Consider the following 15152-nt stretch of genomic DNA (forward strand, 5'->3'; position numbering starts at 1 on the left):
TTTTTTTTTTTTTGAATTCTGGATGGTTTAAGTTCAACCTAAAGTCATGGTAGAGTTTAGCTGAAAGTGAATGCTTAACTGCATGGAAGTACTAGAATTTTGATGATGAATTGCAGAGTTAAATAAAAAGCAATGATTAGTGAAAGAGATTTTTACAATTTTGGTCGTTGTGTAGGATGGCAAGTAGTTTTGTTTTCTGGCAGGTGTCTATTCTAATAGGAAAAAGTTTGGTGAATGTGCTTTTGAGTCCAGGGACAGATCAGGGAATAAGCAGATTATGGATTGCTACAGCAGAATTGTGTCATCTAAAAGTGAAGCAACTTTCATTTCACTTAGAGAACCGATGATGACAATCTAGAGAAAGTGACTTCATAGTGCCATTGTGCTGATGCAGAATAAAAACTTCTTGCAAAAGCTCCTTGAAGATGATTGCATAAACTGGAGATTGGAACCTGTTTTCAAAGTCATAAGGGTATTAAGGAGTGAGTTTGGTAATGTACTTAATTATGTAGATAGAGAATATTGGAATGGGTTGTTGAATTAGTTTAATGCTATTCAGATTATATTAATATAGCCTAGGAGGGGCATAGTTTGCTGGTGATGTTTATGTTGTTCTCGGACTTTGTATTTGTGCTTTACTTGTATCCAAAAATAAATAAATTACTTTTCGAATGAACTTTATGCATAAAAATATTGTTGTTACCTAACTCTTCGTTCTTCAATAATGCCAAGAGCCCAGGTGGTTTTCTGTTGATATTTATTTTTGTATTATATTCTTGATCCTAAAGGAGATTCAAGGTAAAAGATTGTGTGTTTTTCATGTGCTACACAACAGCCTCATTGGGCAATTCTGTGTTTTTAGGCCTACCTGAGTTGGCCTTTTGCCCAATCTCCAAATCTCTAAAGGATTGGGCCTGAAGCTCACTGCAATTCAAAAGGGGCTCGAAACTCAAAATCCATTACAGCACAAGGTGGGCATGAGAGCCCAAATTTCCTTACCACACAGAATGGAATTAACAACCCAAAAATCTATTACTTTACATTTTGAGCCCAGGAGCCCACATTCTTTCATCTCATGGGTTGGGCTTGAAGCCCATGATGCTCTTCCTCAAAACCTAAAGCCCTAATCTACTCTAAGCAAACCCTGGTAGGCAAAAATCTTACCCAAAAAAAAAACAAATGGGCCATTTAGGCCTTTAGGGTTGAAAAGTCCTTCACTGATTTAAGAAGAGGCCCAAAGAGACCCAAGTTGGTTGAATAAAAAAGGAGAAAGGATAAAGTAGACAGGGTAGGGCTAGCTAGAAGCTAATGGGATAAAGTGATAAACCATTAGGTGAAAGAATAACCATTTGTGAGAACATTCACATTAACCTCTCTAAAAAAAGGTTAAGAGATAGAATTTAGGAAATGAACTCTAAAAGAAGTAATGAATCTTCATAATAACTTCTTTACTCATTCCCTAAAATAATTTACACATTCCTAAAACAACCATTTGTTATAGCATTTTTATATATTGAAGGAAGTATTGTTGATTTTCCAAACATTTATTTTATTCCTTTTTCTGTGTTTTAAAAAGTGGGAGAAATAACAAAAAGTAATTTAAAAAATCTAATATTTTAATAGAAAAAGGAGATGTGAGTGTTTTAAAAAATAGTTAGCTAAAATAGAAAAAGTCAATTCTTGTCCTAAAATAGGAAAACATTTTAGGAACGCCAACATATAAATGCTCTGACAGAATCAAGATTCCACTTTTCCAACTAAAAATCTTACTACTAGCTTATGGTAAAAGATGACAACCCGTATCTTACTTTTAGCACATCTAGAGAACCGATGATGGCAATCTAGAGAAGGGGACTTCATAGTGCCATTGTGCTGATGTAGAATAAAAACTTCTTGCAAAAACTCCTTGAAGATGATTGCAAAAACTGGAGATTGGAACCTGTTTTCAAAGTCACAAGGGTATTAAGGAGTGAGTTTGGTAATGCACTTAATTATGTAGATAAAGAATATTGGAATGGGTTGTTGAATTAGTTTAATGTCGTTTCAAATTATATTAATATAACCTGGGAGGGGCATAGTTTGCTGGTGATGTTTATGTTGTTCTCAGACTTTGTATTTATGCTTTACTTGTATCCAAAAATAAATAAATTACTTTTCTAATGAACTTCTTTATGCGTAAAAATAGTGTTGTTACCTTACTGTTCATTCTTCAATAATGCCAAGAGCCCAGGTGCTTTTCTGTTGATATTTATCTTTGTATTATATTCTTAATCATAAAAGGAGATTCAAGGGTAAAAGATTGTGTGTTTTTCATGTGCCACACAACAGTCTCATTGGGCAATTCTGTGTTTTTAGGCCTACATGAGTTGGCCTTTTGCCCAATCTCCAAATCTCTAAAGGATTGGGCCTGAAGCTCACTGCAATTCAAAACAAGCTCAAAACCCAAAATCCATTACAACACAAGGTAGGCACGAGAGCCCAAATTTCCTTACCACACAGAATGCACTTAATAGCCCAAAAATCTATTACTTCACGTTTTGAGCCCAAGAGCCCACATTCTTTCATCTCATAGGTCGGGCTTGAAGCCCATGATGCTCTTCCTCAAAACCCAAGTCCCTAATCTACACCAAGCAAACCCTAGTAGGCAAAAATCTTACTAAAAAAAATCAAATGGGCAATTTAGGCCTTTAGGGTTGAAAAGCCCTTCACTGATTTAAGAAGAGGCTCAAAGAGGACCAAAATCCGTTGAATAAAATAAGGAAAAAGATAAAGTATAGTGGGTAGGGCCAGTTAGAAGCTAATGAGTTAAAAGTGATAAACCATTTCGAGAAAGAATAACAATTTGTAAGAACATTTATAAGACCATTCACATTAGCCTCCCTAAAAATGGTTAAGAGATAGAATTTAGGAAATGAATTCCAAAAGAAGTAACGAACCTTCATATTGGCTTCCTTACTCATTTCCTAAAATAATTTACACATCCCTAAAATAACAATTTGTTACAGCATTTTTTTTTTTTTACATATTGAAGGAAGTATTGAACATTTCCAAAACATTTATTTTTTTTCCTTTTTGTGTTTTAAAAAGTGGGGAGAAATAACAAAAAGTAATTTTCAAAATCTAATATTTTAATAGAAAATGTAAATGTGAGTGTTTTAAAAAGGAGTTAGCTAAAATAGAAAAAGTCAATTCTTATCCTAAAATATGAAGAAATTTTAGGAAACGCCAACATATAAATGCTTTAACGGATTCAAAATTCCACTTTTCCTCTTAGAACTTGGGTTCTTTTATGCTCAATTTGTTATAGTGAACTCGAGTCTAAGAAACTCGAGATGTTAATTTACTAAATAATTTAGGAACGTTGTTAACTAACGAAATTGTTTAAAGATTGGTGTTATTTTACCCAAAAAAAAAAAAATCCCACAAACTAGACATAAACACTTGTTGGGTACCATAACAAGCTCAATTAAATCAGTCGAGTACCATGTAAGAGCGTTCATAGCAATGAAGCTAAATAGCTATATAGCTATTTTTGTTTCACCAAAACACAAAAAAATGCTTTGCATCAGTGTATGTAAAGCTAAAAAAAATTAGCTTCAAGCTTCCGTATGAAAGCTACTTTTGGCTTCGTACGAAAGGTAAAGCTAAAACTTTAAAATATTTTTTTAATTCCTACACATATTAAAATAATACTTCTTTACTTTTTTTATTATTCTTTATTTCTTTTCTCATTCTGCCCGTCGCTCTCTCTCTCTCTCTCTCTCTCTCTCACAGCTCTCAAGCTCAGACTCTCGCCGGCCTTTCCCTCATTTTTTTGCCTTTTCTTGTTTTTGCCATTTCTCCAAAGCTCACCATCTCTGAAGCTCCGCCGCTGACCCATCTCCATAAAGCAAAAACTCTCTCTAGCCAACCCACTCACTGACCCAACTCCATTCACTCCTCACCGGCCGATCCACTCTCTACCGAAGCCTTCCACTCTCCGTTCACTCCTTTCTACAGGAATTTTTCTAGGTTCATGGAATTTTTCTAGTTTCGGATTGTTTGGTTTACGATCGTAGCTCTGTGGGTTTCATTTTTGTGGTTGTGGGTTGATTTTCTTGGGTAGTTGTAGGCTGATTTTGGGAGTTGTGGTGGCGATAGGAGTAGACTGTGGGCAGGGTGGTGGCAGTGGCAGTGGTGAGATGTATTATTTTATTGTAATGTTTTTATTATTCTATTGTGTTGAAAGTTAAAAATTAAAATAGATCCACTGCTGCTAAATGTTTTGTAAAATAAGTAGATAAAGTAATTTTTTATGGTGCTAAATAACTAAAAAAATTGAAACCAACTCCCATCCAATTAAAAAGCCTCCCATTATCTCCCCTTTTTACACTTATGAGAAACACGTGGCTAATAAAAAATCTAAGGGTCAAAAGGAAGCACATCAAAACATAATTTTTCTCTCTTCTTCTCAAACCCAAATCCTTCTCCACAGTCCCTGCTAAACCTGGAAGTCACCGCCCATTCAACAACACCCTTGGCAACAGACGGCGAGAATCCATCAGAATGGTGTCGAAGCTGTCAAATTGGCCACCGATTGATACCGAGAAACTGAGGAAAATGTAATCTAATTCCAGCATTTTCCTTGGTTTAGTTTTTAAAATTTGAGATTTAAAAGAAAAAAAAAAAGGTAGACGAATTTTACAAAACATGGCTATTCCTATTCGATGCTCCATCTGGGTTTTAAGTAAACATATGAAAAAAAAAAAAAAAAAAAAAAACACTACCCAGATAAAAATTAACTTCCATTTTAGGATAAAAGCTTCAAGATATCAAATTTTCAATCTTTTCTTACACTTTCTCAAAAGACCAGACGGTGCAAAGTGTGGAATTTGGAATAGAAACAAAGAATTAAATTACCAAGTGAACTTTCTAATGAGATGAAGATCTGTGAGATATAAGACGGTTTTTTTTATTAAAAAAAAAAAACTTTGATGTTAGAATTAGAACTTTTAGCCGAAACTTGTGTACTTTTAATTCATGAGCTTCGTACCTGAAGCAATTTTTCCAAGTGAGAAAATCCTAGCGACTTCGATAGATAATGATGAGAAAATCCCTAAATTCTAGATCTAGATTTTCTCATAACATCTAGTTCTAATATCAAAGTTTCCAGTGTTTTAGCAGAAGATCTAGCATTGTGATTCAGCGGTTTGTTACCGAATAAACGTTGGTGTATGGGTGGCTGACAGTGCCATCAGCACTTCTCATACTTTGGTGGTGTCTCCCGCACCTTTCTTATGGCTCCTTGCCGTCCATGCCCAAGGGTGGTGGTGTATGTGTGGTGGGTTTGGCAGGGAGACTGCTGAAGGGTTTGGGTTTGGGTTTGGTAAAGAGAGAGAAATTATATTTTGAGTTGGTTTGATTTGGACCTTCTGATATTTTATTAGCCACGTGTTCCTCATCGGGTAAAAACGGAATATGCATGCTCTAACTAAAGCACTCCCTTTTATAAAAACAAAAACAAAAAATAAACTCTTCCTCTTTACTTTACTCTCTCACCCTTAAGTCTTGAACCCCCTCTCTGCGAATGCGATCATGGCTGTTCTTCCCTAAAACGGCTTCGCCACTCTTTCCTACAGCTCTTTAAACCCTTGTCTCTCTCTTTGGGGAAGCGGCAATGTCAGACAACAAAACCACCAACATAATAATTCCATGGGGATCCTTACCCGATGAGATTCTTACCAATATTTTCGTTTTCCTACCCGTCAAATCCATAATCATCTGTACCTCTGTTTCAAAAGCATGGAGATCACTAATCAAAAGCCCAACTTTCATTTCCACCCATCTCCACCACTCCCTCAACAAAAACCAAAACCTCCTCTTCATCGGCCTCTGCTCAGAGAATCAGAAAGAATTTTACGCATTGCATAACGAAGATGATGCTGATTTCACTCAACACGCCAGGTTTGATTTCCATGCTCCTGACCTTTATTACCATAACAGAATCTGCAGACTGGTGGGTACTTGTAACGGCCTGCTCTTCCTTTCCAGTGTTTTCCTCGCTGACAATAGTTTATGTCTTTGGAACCCATGTGTTGGAAAGTTACTGAAACTTCCTTCACCCAATGTCACCGACGCTACGCATGGTAGGTTCGACGCCTTTATTGGGTTTGGATTTGATCCCAAAACTAAAGATTATAAAGTGATCAGGGTTGTGACTTTGCTGGAAAGTCTTGGCCTTGAAAAGAATCGATCCCTGGTTGAGATTTACACACTCTCCACTGGTCAATGGAGAATGCTTAGGACTGATTTGGCCCCCATATGCACTATATTTCAGCATGACCCACAGATATTTATCAACGGGGCTCTGCATTGGGTTGTATTTAGAGTTGGTGATGATAACCTTCATAGTTTTGTTCTGGTTTTCGATTTGGGTGACGAGGTTTTCCATGAGATACTCCTGCCAGAATTTCCAGGTCATATGGATCTGATGCCCAGTTCTGTTTCTGCATATAGGAATTCCATTGCCTTCTTTCGAAAGGATAATGACTCTCTCCATATCTGGGCGATGAAAGAGTATGGTGTTGTGTCCTCGTGGACTAAAGTTTTTAGTTTACCTCTATTTAATCTAGATTTGTTTGGTGCAAGTGATAGCATACAGAGGGCACTAGGTTTTCGAAGGAATGGTGAGGTTATATTAAAATTGGATGGAGGACACCTCATTTCGCTGGATCTTGAGACTCGAGAGATTAAGGATCTTAGGATTATGGGATATGAGAAAACTATTGTTGATTATTATGTGGAGAGTCTAGTTTTGCTCGACCAACAGTGAAGATACATACTGAGGAAATAGGTAAAATGCATTTCATGCTTCTTCCTTTTTCCTGGTTTTTACTTTTTTTATTTATATATACTTGGCATTGATCATATCATACATTAGATAAGAATATATATACTTTTCAATATGACACTTCTATTAATTCTTCTTATTGATGATTGATTACCTTAATTAAATGGCTTTATCTTTAGGATAAATAGCTTATAAAGGATAATTGAGTACATAGCATGTATACTTAAAATTCATTGTCCACATTTCAAATTTTCTTTAAAATTAATCACTTATTACTTATATAAATAAAAAATTTTAAAAAAAGTGGTTAGTGTTGGTTATCAACTTTGAGCAAGCCTGTTTATCAAGAGAATTTCATGTTTCCTGCCACTTTTGATTTACAATATATACATGGAAGTGCTCAAATTTTATTTGCTGGCAATTTTATTGTTACAGGTGATCCCTTTTAACTTCATGTTTTCAAACTCATACTAAATGTTCTTGTTTATTATTCATCTAATAAATTTCTCTTCTGCTTTTAAAGAGCAACGTTAATTGAGAATGCAGTTCACCTGCAAGAACTGCTTGCTTTTGGTGATTAAGAATTGAAATAACCTGTTTATACTCCTGTTCTGGAATCTTTTTTTTCTTTCTTTCTTTCTTTCCTTCCTGAGCATGATTTACGTTAATTTTCCCAATAAAGTAGTTATGCTTAGATGTATTTTTTTTTGCTGACTCCATTTCATTTCTTTTCCCTCTCTTAATCTCTTGTGAGTTGTGAATGAGTTAGTATTTTCTATTACACAATTGTATGAAGTAGAAGCAAAATACCAACATTGGTGGAAAAAATAGAGGAAACTAGGCAAATAAAAGACAGCAACTTATAACTACTATACTTGCGGGCAGCAATAGGCTGTAGGAATGGGAAGCATTTCCTTATAGACATTAGACATGCAAGTTACAGGTGGAACTCAACCCGAAATCCTAAAACATTAGGAATGATTGTCTGTGCTATCACTTCCAATCTTTTTTTTGATAAGTAAATAAGCTTTATTGATAGAAAAAGAGGACAGTACAAAACGAAAACCAAAGCACATAGGACGTATTTGAGGAAAACAAGAGAACAAACAGAAACTAAAAAGTACAAAAGCTACAACTAGTCCCAAAAATAAGACCAGGAAACTAAGCTAACAACTCTTTCATTGATTATAATGCTGAAACCTATTTCATCTTTTAAGGTGCTAATGTTTTTACTTTATTCTTTAGGTTAAAGAAATTTAAGAAAGAAGATATTGGTTTAAAGATTTAAGGATGGTTAAAGAGAATCTTTTTGGAATGGTTAAAATTTGCCTTAAGCAATTTAGAAAGAAGATATTGGTGTTATGAATAAAAAAGTACATGAGTGATCAATTATTGTTGAGGAAGGGATAGTACCCTACAAATAAGTAACATTGAACATCAAGAATATATCTTTTTCTCAATACCATTAACTAACAGCTAGGATGTATTACTGTAGATTGTTGATGGAGATACAAGCCTTAACTCATAATAGTTTTTTGTGGTTGTCTTGGCTACACTTTCAAATGTTTTGTTTTGGTTGTAAAAACAACTGAAGTCATTTCAAGTGTAACTCTTTGTGCACATTTTTTGTGCTATCACTTCCAATCTTTTTTTTTTGATAAGTAAATAAGCTTCATTGATGAAAAAGACGCAGTACAAAACAAAAACCAAAGCACATGGACTGTATTGAGGAAAAGAGAGAACAAAGAAAATAAAAAGTACAAAAGCTACAACTATCAAGCAAATCAGTCAAGGAAGAAAAAAGGAAAGCTGGATGCATTTGTCCACCCAAGAAAAGCTGTAAGAAGGTCATCTTCAGCTCATGATTGCCTTCAGTGCCTTCAAAAATCTGGGCATCCTCTCCCTCCAAATTCCCCATGTCAAACAGTGAGGAACCAAGTTCCAAATAACCCCATTTCTATGTTTTCTGAATTTCCCTGGCCAGCTAGCAGTAAGCTCCACAACATCCTTGGGCATAACCCAAGATACCCAAAAGTGTGTGAACACCATACTCCCCAACTCTCTGGCTATCGGGCAATGCAAGATTAGATATTAATAGTCTCCCCTGCACTTCCAATCTTCATCTTAAGCTTTTTATTAAATAGATTGCTTGATTTTTTTTTTTTAATTTATATATATATAGAGATGGGTTCAAATTACATCTGGTGTAACTCTTAATCTAAAGAGTTACACATTTTTAACCATTGGATTTAAATAAATCCAACGATTAAAAAAAGACCCTTATTATTACAAATATTTTTATTAGAATCTCATTAATTACCCTCATTTATTACATTCTAAACGTATCTCTAAACCCAACAAAATTTGACGTCTGACTCTCTCTCTCTGTTTGTCTCTCTCTCTCTACATTCTAAACCTACGTTTCTCTCTATGCTGTGAGTGCTCTTTCTTTTCTTTTTTTTTTTTCCGGTCTGGGAGGTACCAATGAAGGCACAGCCACAGTCGAAGCCGAAGTCAGATATATGCATGAATGATTTTACTGTCAATGATTCTCTGAAACCACCACACATCAGGGGAACGATCAAATTTCCATGGTTTTGCCTTTGGTTTAGTTTTCTATGAACTCTTTTTTACCTTATTTTACCATAGTTTACAGGAAAGTTATGATCTTATATCTTATGAGTTTTGCAGGTTCAGGTATCCCTGCTTCTAAGGACCAATATTTTTTTATTTGCAGCTTACCATGAAATTTATGTACAGGTTGTTGAGTGCAGCAGCAGAGGACAGGGTTTATGCATGAGAAGGAAAGTACCTGCAACCAAATTGTTAGCTTCTGAGAGTCGTAGGTGAGGTCTTGAATTATTATAGATGCCTTTAGGGATATGGCTGCAGTGAAAACATTTGCTATTTGACTGCAGTGAAAAAATTTGCTATTTGGCAATTGATGTTATTATGTTTTGGGTTTGTAATAGCTTTGGGATTGTTAATTGGTTTCATTGTTATTGACATTATTAGGATTTGCATTGGGTATTAAGCTATTCAACTTTTTAGCTTTCGTGTATTATGTTTTGCAATACTTTGAATGCTATTTCATTTCAGCCAATATGGTTGGTATTTGCTGTACTGGTATTTAGTCCAGTGTACTTATCCTTCTTCCCCCCCCCCCCCCCCTCTCTCTCAACTTTCAAGTTGTGCTGAAATATCAAGCCATTTGTAATTGTTCTGGCATTTTCAATCAATTTTGGTTGAAAGGTCATTCTGAGCTAAAGAATTGTTTTTGTCCCAAATAATATAGGATCTTATTTTTTGGATTTTTTGACAACCTTGCCTTTCTCATTCTCTATTATGCACCTACTGCTCTGGCTTCAATACCTTCTCCATTGTCTGATTTCAACAGCAAACCTACTTTCCACCTTACAAACACTTCTCCAATCACTCAAACATCATTAATTTTGGACAAACCAACTTTCCAAACTTAACGACGCATATTTTCCAATCGCTACAACGACCAAACATCAGTAAACAAGAAATCCAAAATGAGGTGTTCTTTATTTTTATTTATTTTTTGGTTGGAAACAGCATCCTATATTCCTAAGAAGTCAAACAAAAAGGGGACAAATATCAAATATCAATACCCCATTTTGGCTCTCCCAAATCATTTTGATCGATATATCATAAAACGAGGACTAACCTCATTCAAAATTGAATATTAATGACAGACTATGCACTCGGGTTTCTATAGTAGTTTGCGTTAGAGCTAGATTGATTTGCAAAAGAAATCAAACGTCCTCTCTCTCTCTTCCATGTTTCAGGTAATTTTCAATGCACACGATGTTGAATTGGTTTCGACTTAGCTCGTTAAGTAGAACTGGGCACCAAAAAGTCAAAAACAGAATTGCATATTTTCAGGTAACTTATTTTTCCTTCACCCTTAAGAATAGATTCATGTGACTTCATGACAGGAAAGATATTGATACTCAAAAACTTGTTAACTCACACGAAAGCCTGGATAAGTCACACACTTGATCTTCTCTAATCTTCTTGTTGGTTTTTAGTATAACCTAATTTTGAACTTTGATTACGCCTCAATTCTCAGTTTTCTAAACTACTAATTTTGATAAATTCTACCAAAAAAATAAAAAAGAAACAAATTTAAGTATTAATAAACAATCAGTACACACCATAGACAATATTCGCCACGGAGTTACATAGACCATACTGTTGATGTAAAGACTATTTGTGCTTATTTTAAGTAATGATTTAGTTACTTAGTTATTTAGTCATATCGAACAATTGCAGCCAAATTCTCTCATTTGATAAAGACACTTGGATCCGATGCATTCATAATTCTCCCAAGACTTCCATCATTCTCCCATGTTATGTAAAATAAAAGCCGATTAAAAAGCAAGAAGAAAAAATCATAATAACCGTAAAAATAACCTGGTTTTACGTTATCCAAAAATATGAGAGAACTAAATCCGAAAAGACAAAGTCCAAAAACAGGACATGCAACTAGAACCTTCTCTCATGTATGGTGCCAAATTCTAATAACCCCTAGCTCTCCATGAATCTATTTCCAGGAAAATCCAGGTCATGCTACAGCAACAAATGTTGTGATAGCCCAGTCACTAATCGCCAGCATGCTTGGCCTTAGTGTGGGACTGAAGACCAACTTCAGAGCCAAAAGTCATGTGCATATATGGAGAAGCATGTGAGACTAGAAAGCAACCTCAGTTATAGAATTGGAGAAAAGTGGAGTGAGTAAACATACTTGCTGCAGGTTTGGCAAGAGAATGAACCACCAGATTTTGGGGACTTCTGCTTAGATTGCTCACTAGTTGCAGGAGTCTTTGCACCCTTCTTGGAAAGATGTGAAGTTGCTGTATGACCACCGACCTTCTTACCATCTAAAGCATATAAACAAAAAATAGGAAATCATGTTAAAGGTGCAGAGTTTAGTAAGCTTTTCTCAGAAAATTATTGATTCCAATCATGTCACAGGAAGATACATATTTCCAGAAAAATAATTGATTCCAATCATGTCACAACAAAAGGCATGACCTATCTGCGTGGACGAGATGAAACAATTGATATGGAATTAAACACACATGAAAAGAGAGTGAAACTGTTGCAAACATAGATATTTTTCCATGTGATCAACTTTGACTTTTTAGAAAACAAATAACACAACCAGAATAAGAAATGGAAAGTCAACTTTGATTGTGGGACAAAACATGATCATCAAACCCCTGGACCCTTAGTTTAAAAAGCAAGCAACCACAAATTTGGACAACATAGAAACAAACTCACCAGTTTTTTGAGGAGTAGATGCTTTTGCCTTTTTAGCAAGGACTGGGGTTTTAGTTGCGAATTCAGAAGGTCTCTTCTTGCTTGATTCAACCCTCAACAAAAAGAGGTGATATCAACAATTTATAAAAACATCAGCAACGTCAAAAATATTCAAATAGATAGAAGAGAGAGTTATAGAGAATACAAGATATATTTCTATACCTTCTTAGGTGTCTCTTCAGGCTCATCATCAGACTGATCATCATCCTCAGCAGAACCAAAATACATATCCTCATCCTCATCACCACTAATATCATCATCATCATCATCCTGCAACACATTAAAATTTAAAGCTGGTAAAATTATTTTCAATTAGCATATTAAAAACAGAAAATGAAAATAGAAAATGTAAAGCCTACAGAGCAACATAAAGGTGCAATCAGCAACGATGTAATTGCATAAAGTACTCATTGCATTATGGTAAGGACCCAAGACAGGCTAAGTAAGAATTCTTTACCCATTAAAATCTACAACACATTGATGTCAATCTTGTAAGAAATTCACTAACCAAAATTTTCCCCCTAAGCAGAATAATTTGAAGAAATGTAGATAAAGGGCTTGTAGACAAAACAAAAATTGATCCTTCAGAACACTCCCAGACACAATTTTTAGGAGGAAAATTTTGTGAGTGCCTTCGTGTGTCCCGTTTTGCTAGAACCACATCCCCCACTAGAGCACTCTTCATAGCTACAATGCCTGTAGGGGCTCTGGCTTCGGCTTCGACTTCGTCGATACCTCCCAGACTAGGGGGGGGAAAAAAACAGAGCTCTTACAACAAAAAAGAAAGGAAAAATAGAAACAGTTTTCGACTAGGTTTTTTTTTTTTTTTCCCTGCCGGCAACCTATGGAGGTGGAACAATGGTGGAGGAGCAATGGAGGAGGAGATAGAGAGAGAGAAAAGTAGGTTTAGAATGTAGAGAGAGAGAGAGAGAGAGAGAGACGTTGTCAATTTTTGTTGGGTTTAGAGATAGGTTTAGAATGTAATAAATGAGGGTAATTAATGAGATTCTAATAAAAATATTTGTAATAATGAGGGTCTTTTTTTAACCGTTGGATCTACTTAAATCCAATGGTTTAAAAAATGTGTAACTCTTTAAAGTTACACCAAGTGTAACCTGAACCCATCTCATATATATATATATATATATATATATATTAAAAACTCACTCTCTCTGTGGAGGCCAAACTTTGCAGTGAGGAGTAAGATTTTCTGTTCACTATGTCATTGTTCTTATTCACACTTTATTCTTTCAATGATAGACTTAGCTGGGACTTCGTTTTAGTTGTGCTGGAAAATTTTAATTTTAGTCCTCGTTAGATCAATTTGATTTAGCAATGCATCTGTTCGGTTTCTTATTGGATTCTAATGAATGGATACCCAGGTAAAATACTTTTCCCTCAATGTGGCATAAGGTATCCACTTTCACCTTAATCCCTTGTCTCTGGCCTTATTGGAGGGACAGTTTCAGGGTATTATTAAAGGAGTAAGGATTGCAACTCTAGTTCTCATATCATGTTTGCAGATGATTGCATTATTTTTGTTCAAGGTACTAATGATATGCAAGATAGTGTTTTGAAAATTTTGAAGTTTTATTGTGGCCTTTCTAGACAGATTGTAATTTTGACAAATCTAAGGGGTTTTTCAGTCCTAACACTCTTGAACAGGATATAAACCCCGTTAGCTCTTCTTAAGGTAAAAAAAGAGGATGGACCTAGTAAGTATTTGGGTCTAACTTAGATATGGATCAGAAAAAGACACAGCTTTTTAGAACTGTAGTTGAAAAGATATCTCAAAAACCACAACGATATAGAGAAATGGATCCTCTAAATAAGGCTTTGGTAGCAAAGCAATTTTGGGGAGTTATTTCTATTTTAAATTGTTTGTTGTCAAGGTTAAACCCTCTAACTCTTAGGGTTGGAAAGGTATATTTTTTGTTAGCTGAACCTAATGGCGAGATCATGGGTTGCCAATGACCTCTAGGGTTGGAAAGGTATCAACTGACACTTCCTCCCCTTAAAACTGTAAGATGGATTGGAGGGCGAGTTTATAGGTAAGACTCATCGAGTGCTTGTGTAATTAACCAATAAAATAAATAAATAAATAAATGGTGTATTGGGGATGGTACTTCATTTTGACTGAATCATCCTTGGTTTAAGATGAAGGACAAGGTATATTATGAGATGAGAGTTTCTGTGCAAACTGTTGCAGGTCTAATTGATCGTGATAGATTTTGTCTTAAGTATCCTCTCATTAGGAAACTTTTAAGTACCACATTTTTTAGTGGAAAATAATTAATAATCTTTTCCTGTGTAGTCTGAACTAAGTAGAAGAAAAGTTGTATTTTCTGATTCACATGTGATGTGTGGTAAATATGAGGAAACTGTGGAACCTTTGTTTTTCTCTTGTCCAAATATGGTTTGCTTCAGTGAGTGGTATTAGAATGAATTCTTAGCAAACCTAATTAGAAAGGTTGTGATTAGTATGATGGTTGTATGTTCTCTCTGAAAATAAACTTTATAATGCAACTATTGTGGCTATGATAGTGGGTGTATAATGGTTTACATATGGTTTTTAGGGGCAAAGTTTTTTTATTTATTTATTTTGGGATGGTTTAAGTTCAACCTAAAGTCATGGTAGAGTTTAGCTAAAAGTGAATGCTTAACTGCATTTTGATGATGAATTTCAGAGTTCAATAAAAAGCAGTGATTAGTGAAAGAAATTTTTACAATTTTGATAACTATGTAGGATGGCAAGTAGTTTTGTTTTCTGACAGGTGTCTATTCTAATAGGAAAAAGTTTGGTGAATGTGCTTTAGAGTGCAGGGACAGATGAGGGAATTAGCAGATTATGGATTGCTATAGCAGAATTGTGTCATCTAAAAGTGAGGCAACTTTCATTTCACTTAGAGAACTGATGAAGGAAATCTAGAGAAAGGGACTTCATAATGCAATTGTGGTGATGCAGAATAAAAAC

At 35.1% G+C, this 15152-nt stretch overlaps 2 protein-coding genes across 7 annotated transcripts in view; both read left to right on the forward strand.

The window, feature by feature from the left end:
* The window catches only part of LOC112004633 (F-box protein CPR1), a 65119-nt gene that overhangs the window by 37742 nt on the left and 12225 nt on the right, over positions 1–15152 (forward strand). For 5 of the 6 annotated variants that reach the window (XR_010623815.1, XR_010623812.1, XR_010623813.1 and 2 more), the window contains one exon: positions 253–676. The exons of the other annotated variant lie outside the window; for it this stretch is intronic. The gene's annotated coding sequence lies outside the window, so the exon portion shown is untranslated. Of the gene's footprint in view, positions 1–252; positions 677–15152 lie in introns of those variants that run through there. 6 annotated transcript variants of the gene reach the window in all.
* Positions 5501–9890, forward strand: LOC111995621 (F-box protein CPR1). The gene is made up of 2 exons (XM_024027531.2): positions 5501–6832; positions 9590–9890. The coding sequence occupies exon 1, from the start codon at positions 5657–5659 to the stop codon at positions 6809–6811; it is 1155 nt and encodes a 384-aa protein (XP_023883299.2). The 5' UTR covers positions 5501–5656; the 3' UTR covers positions 6812–6832; positions 9590–9890.

This window comes from Quercus suber, unplaced genomic scaffold (genome assembly GCF_002906115.3).
Source record: "Quercus suber isolate HL8 unplaced genomic scaffold, Cork oak 2.0 scaffold_18, whole genome shotgun sequence".
Classification (NCBI taxonomy): Eukaryota; Viridiplantae; Streptophyta; class Magnoliopsida; order Fagales; family Fagaceae; genus Quercus; species Quercus suber.

Bases quoted from the DNA above. Each gene is read 5' to 3' on its own strand.
- LOC111995621 (XM_024027531.2), top strand. From the start codon at position 5,657: ATGTCAGACAACAAAACCACCAACATAATAATTCCATGGGGATCCTTA.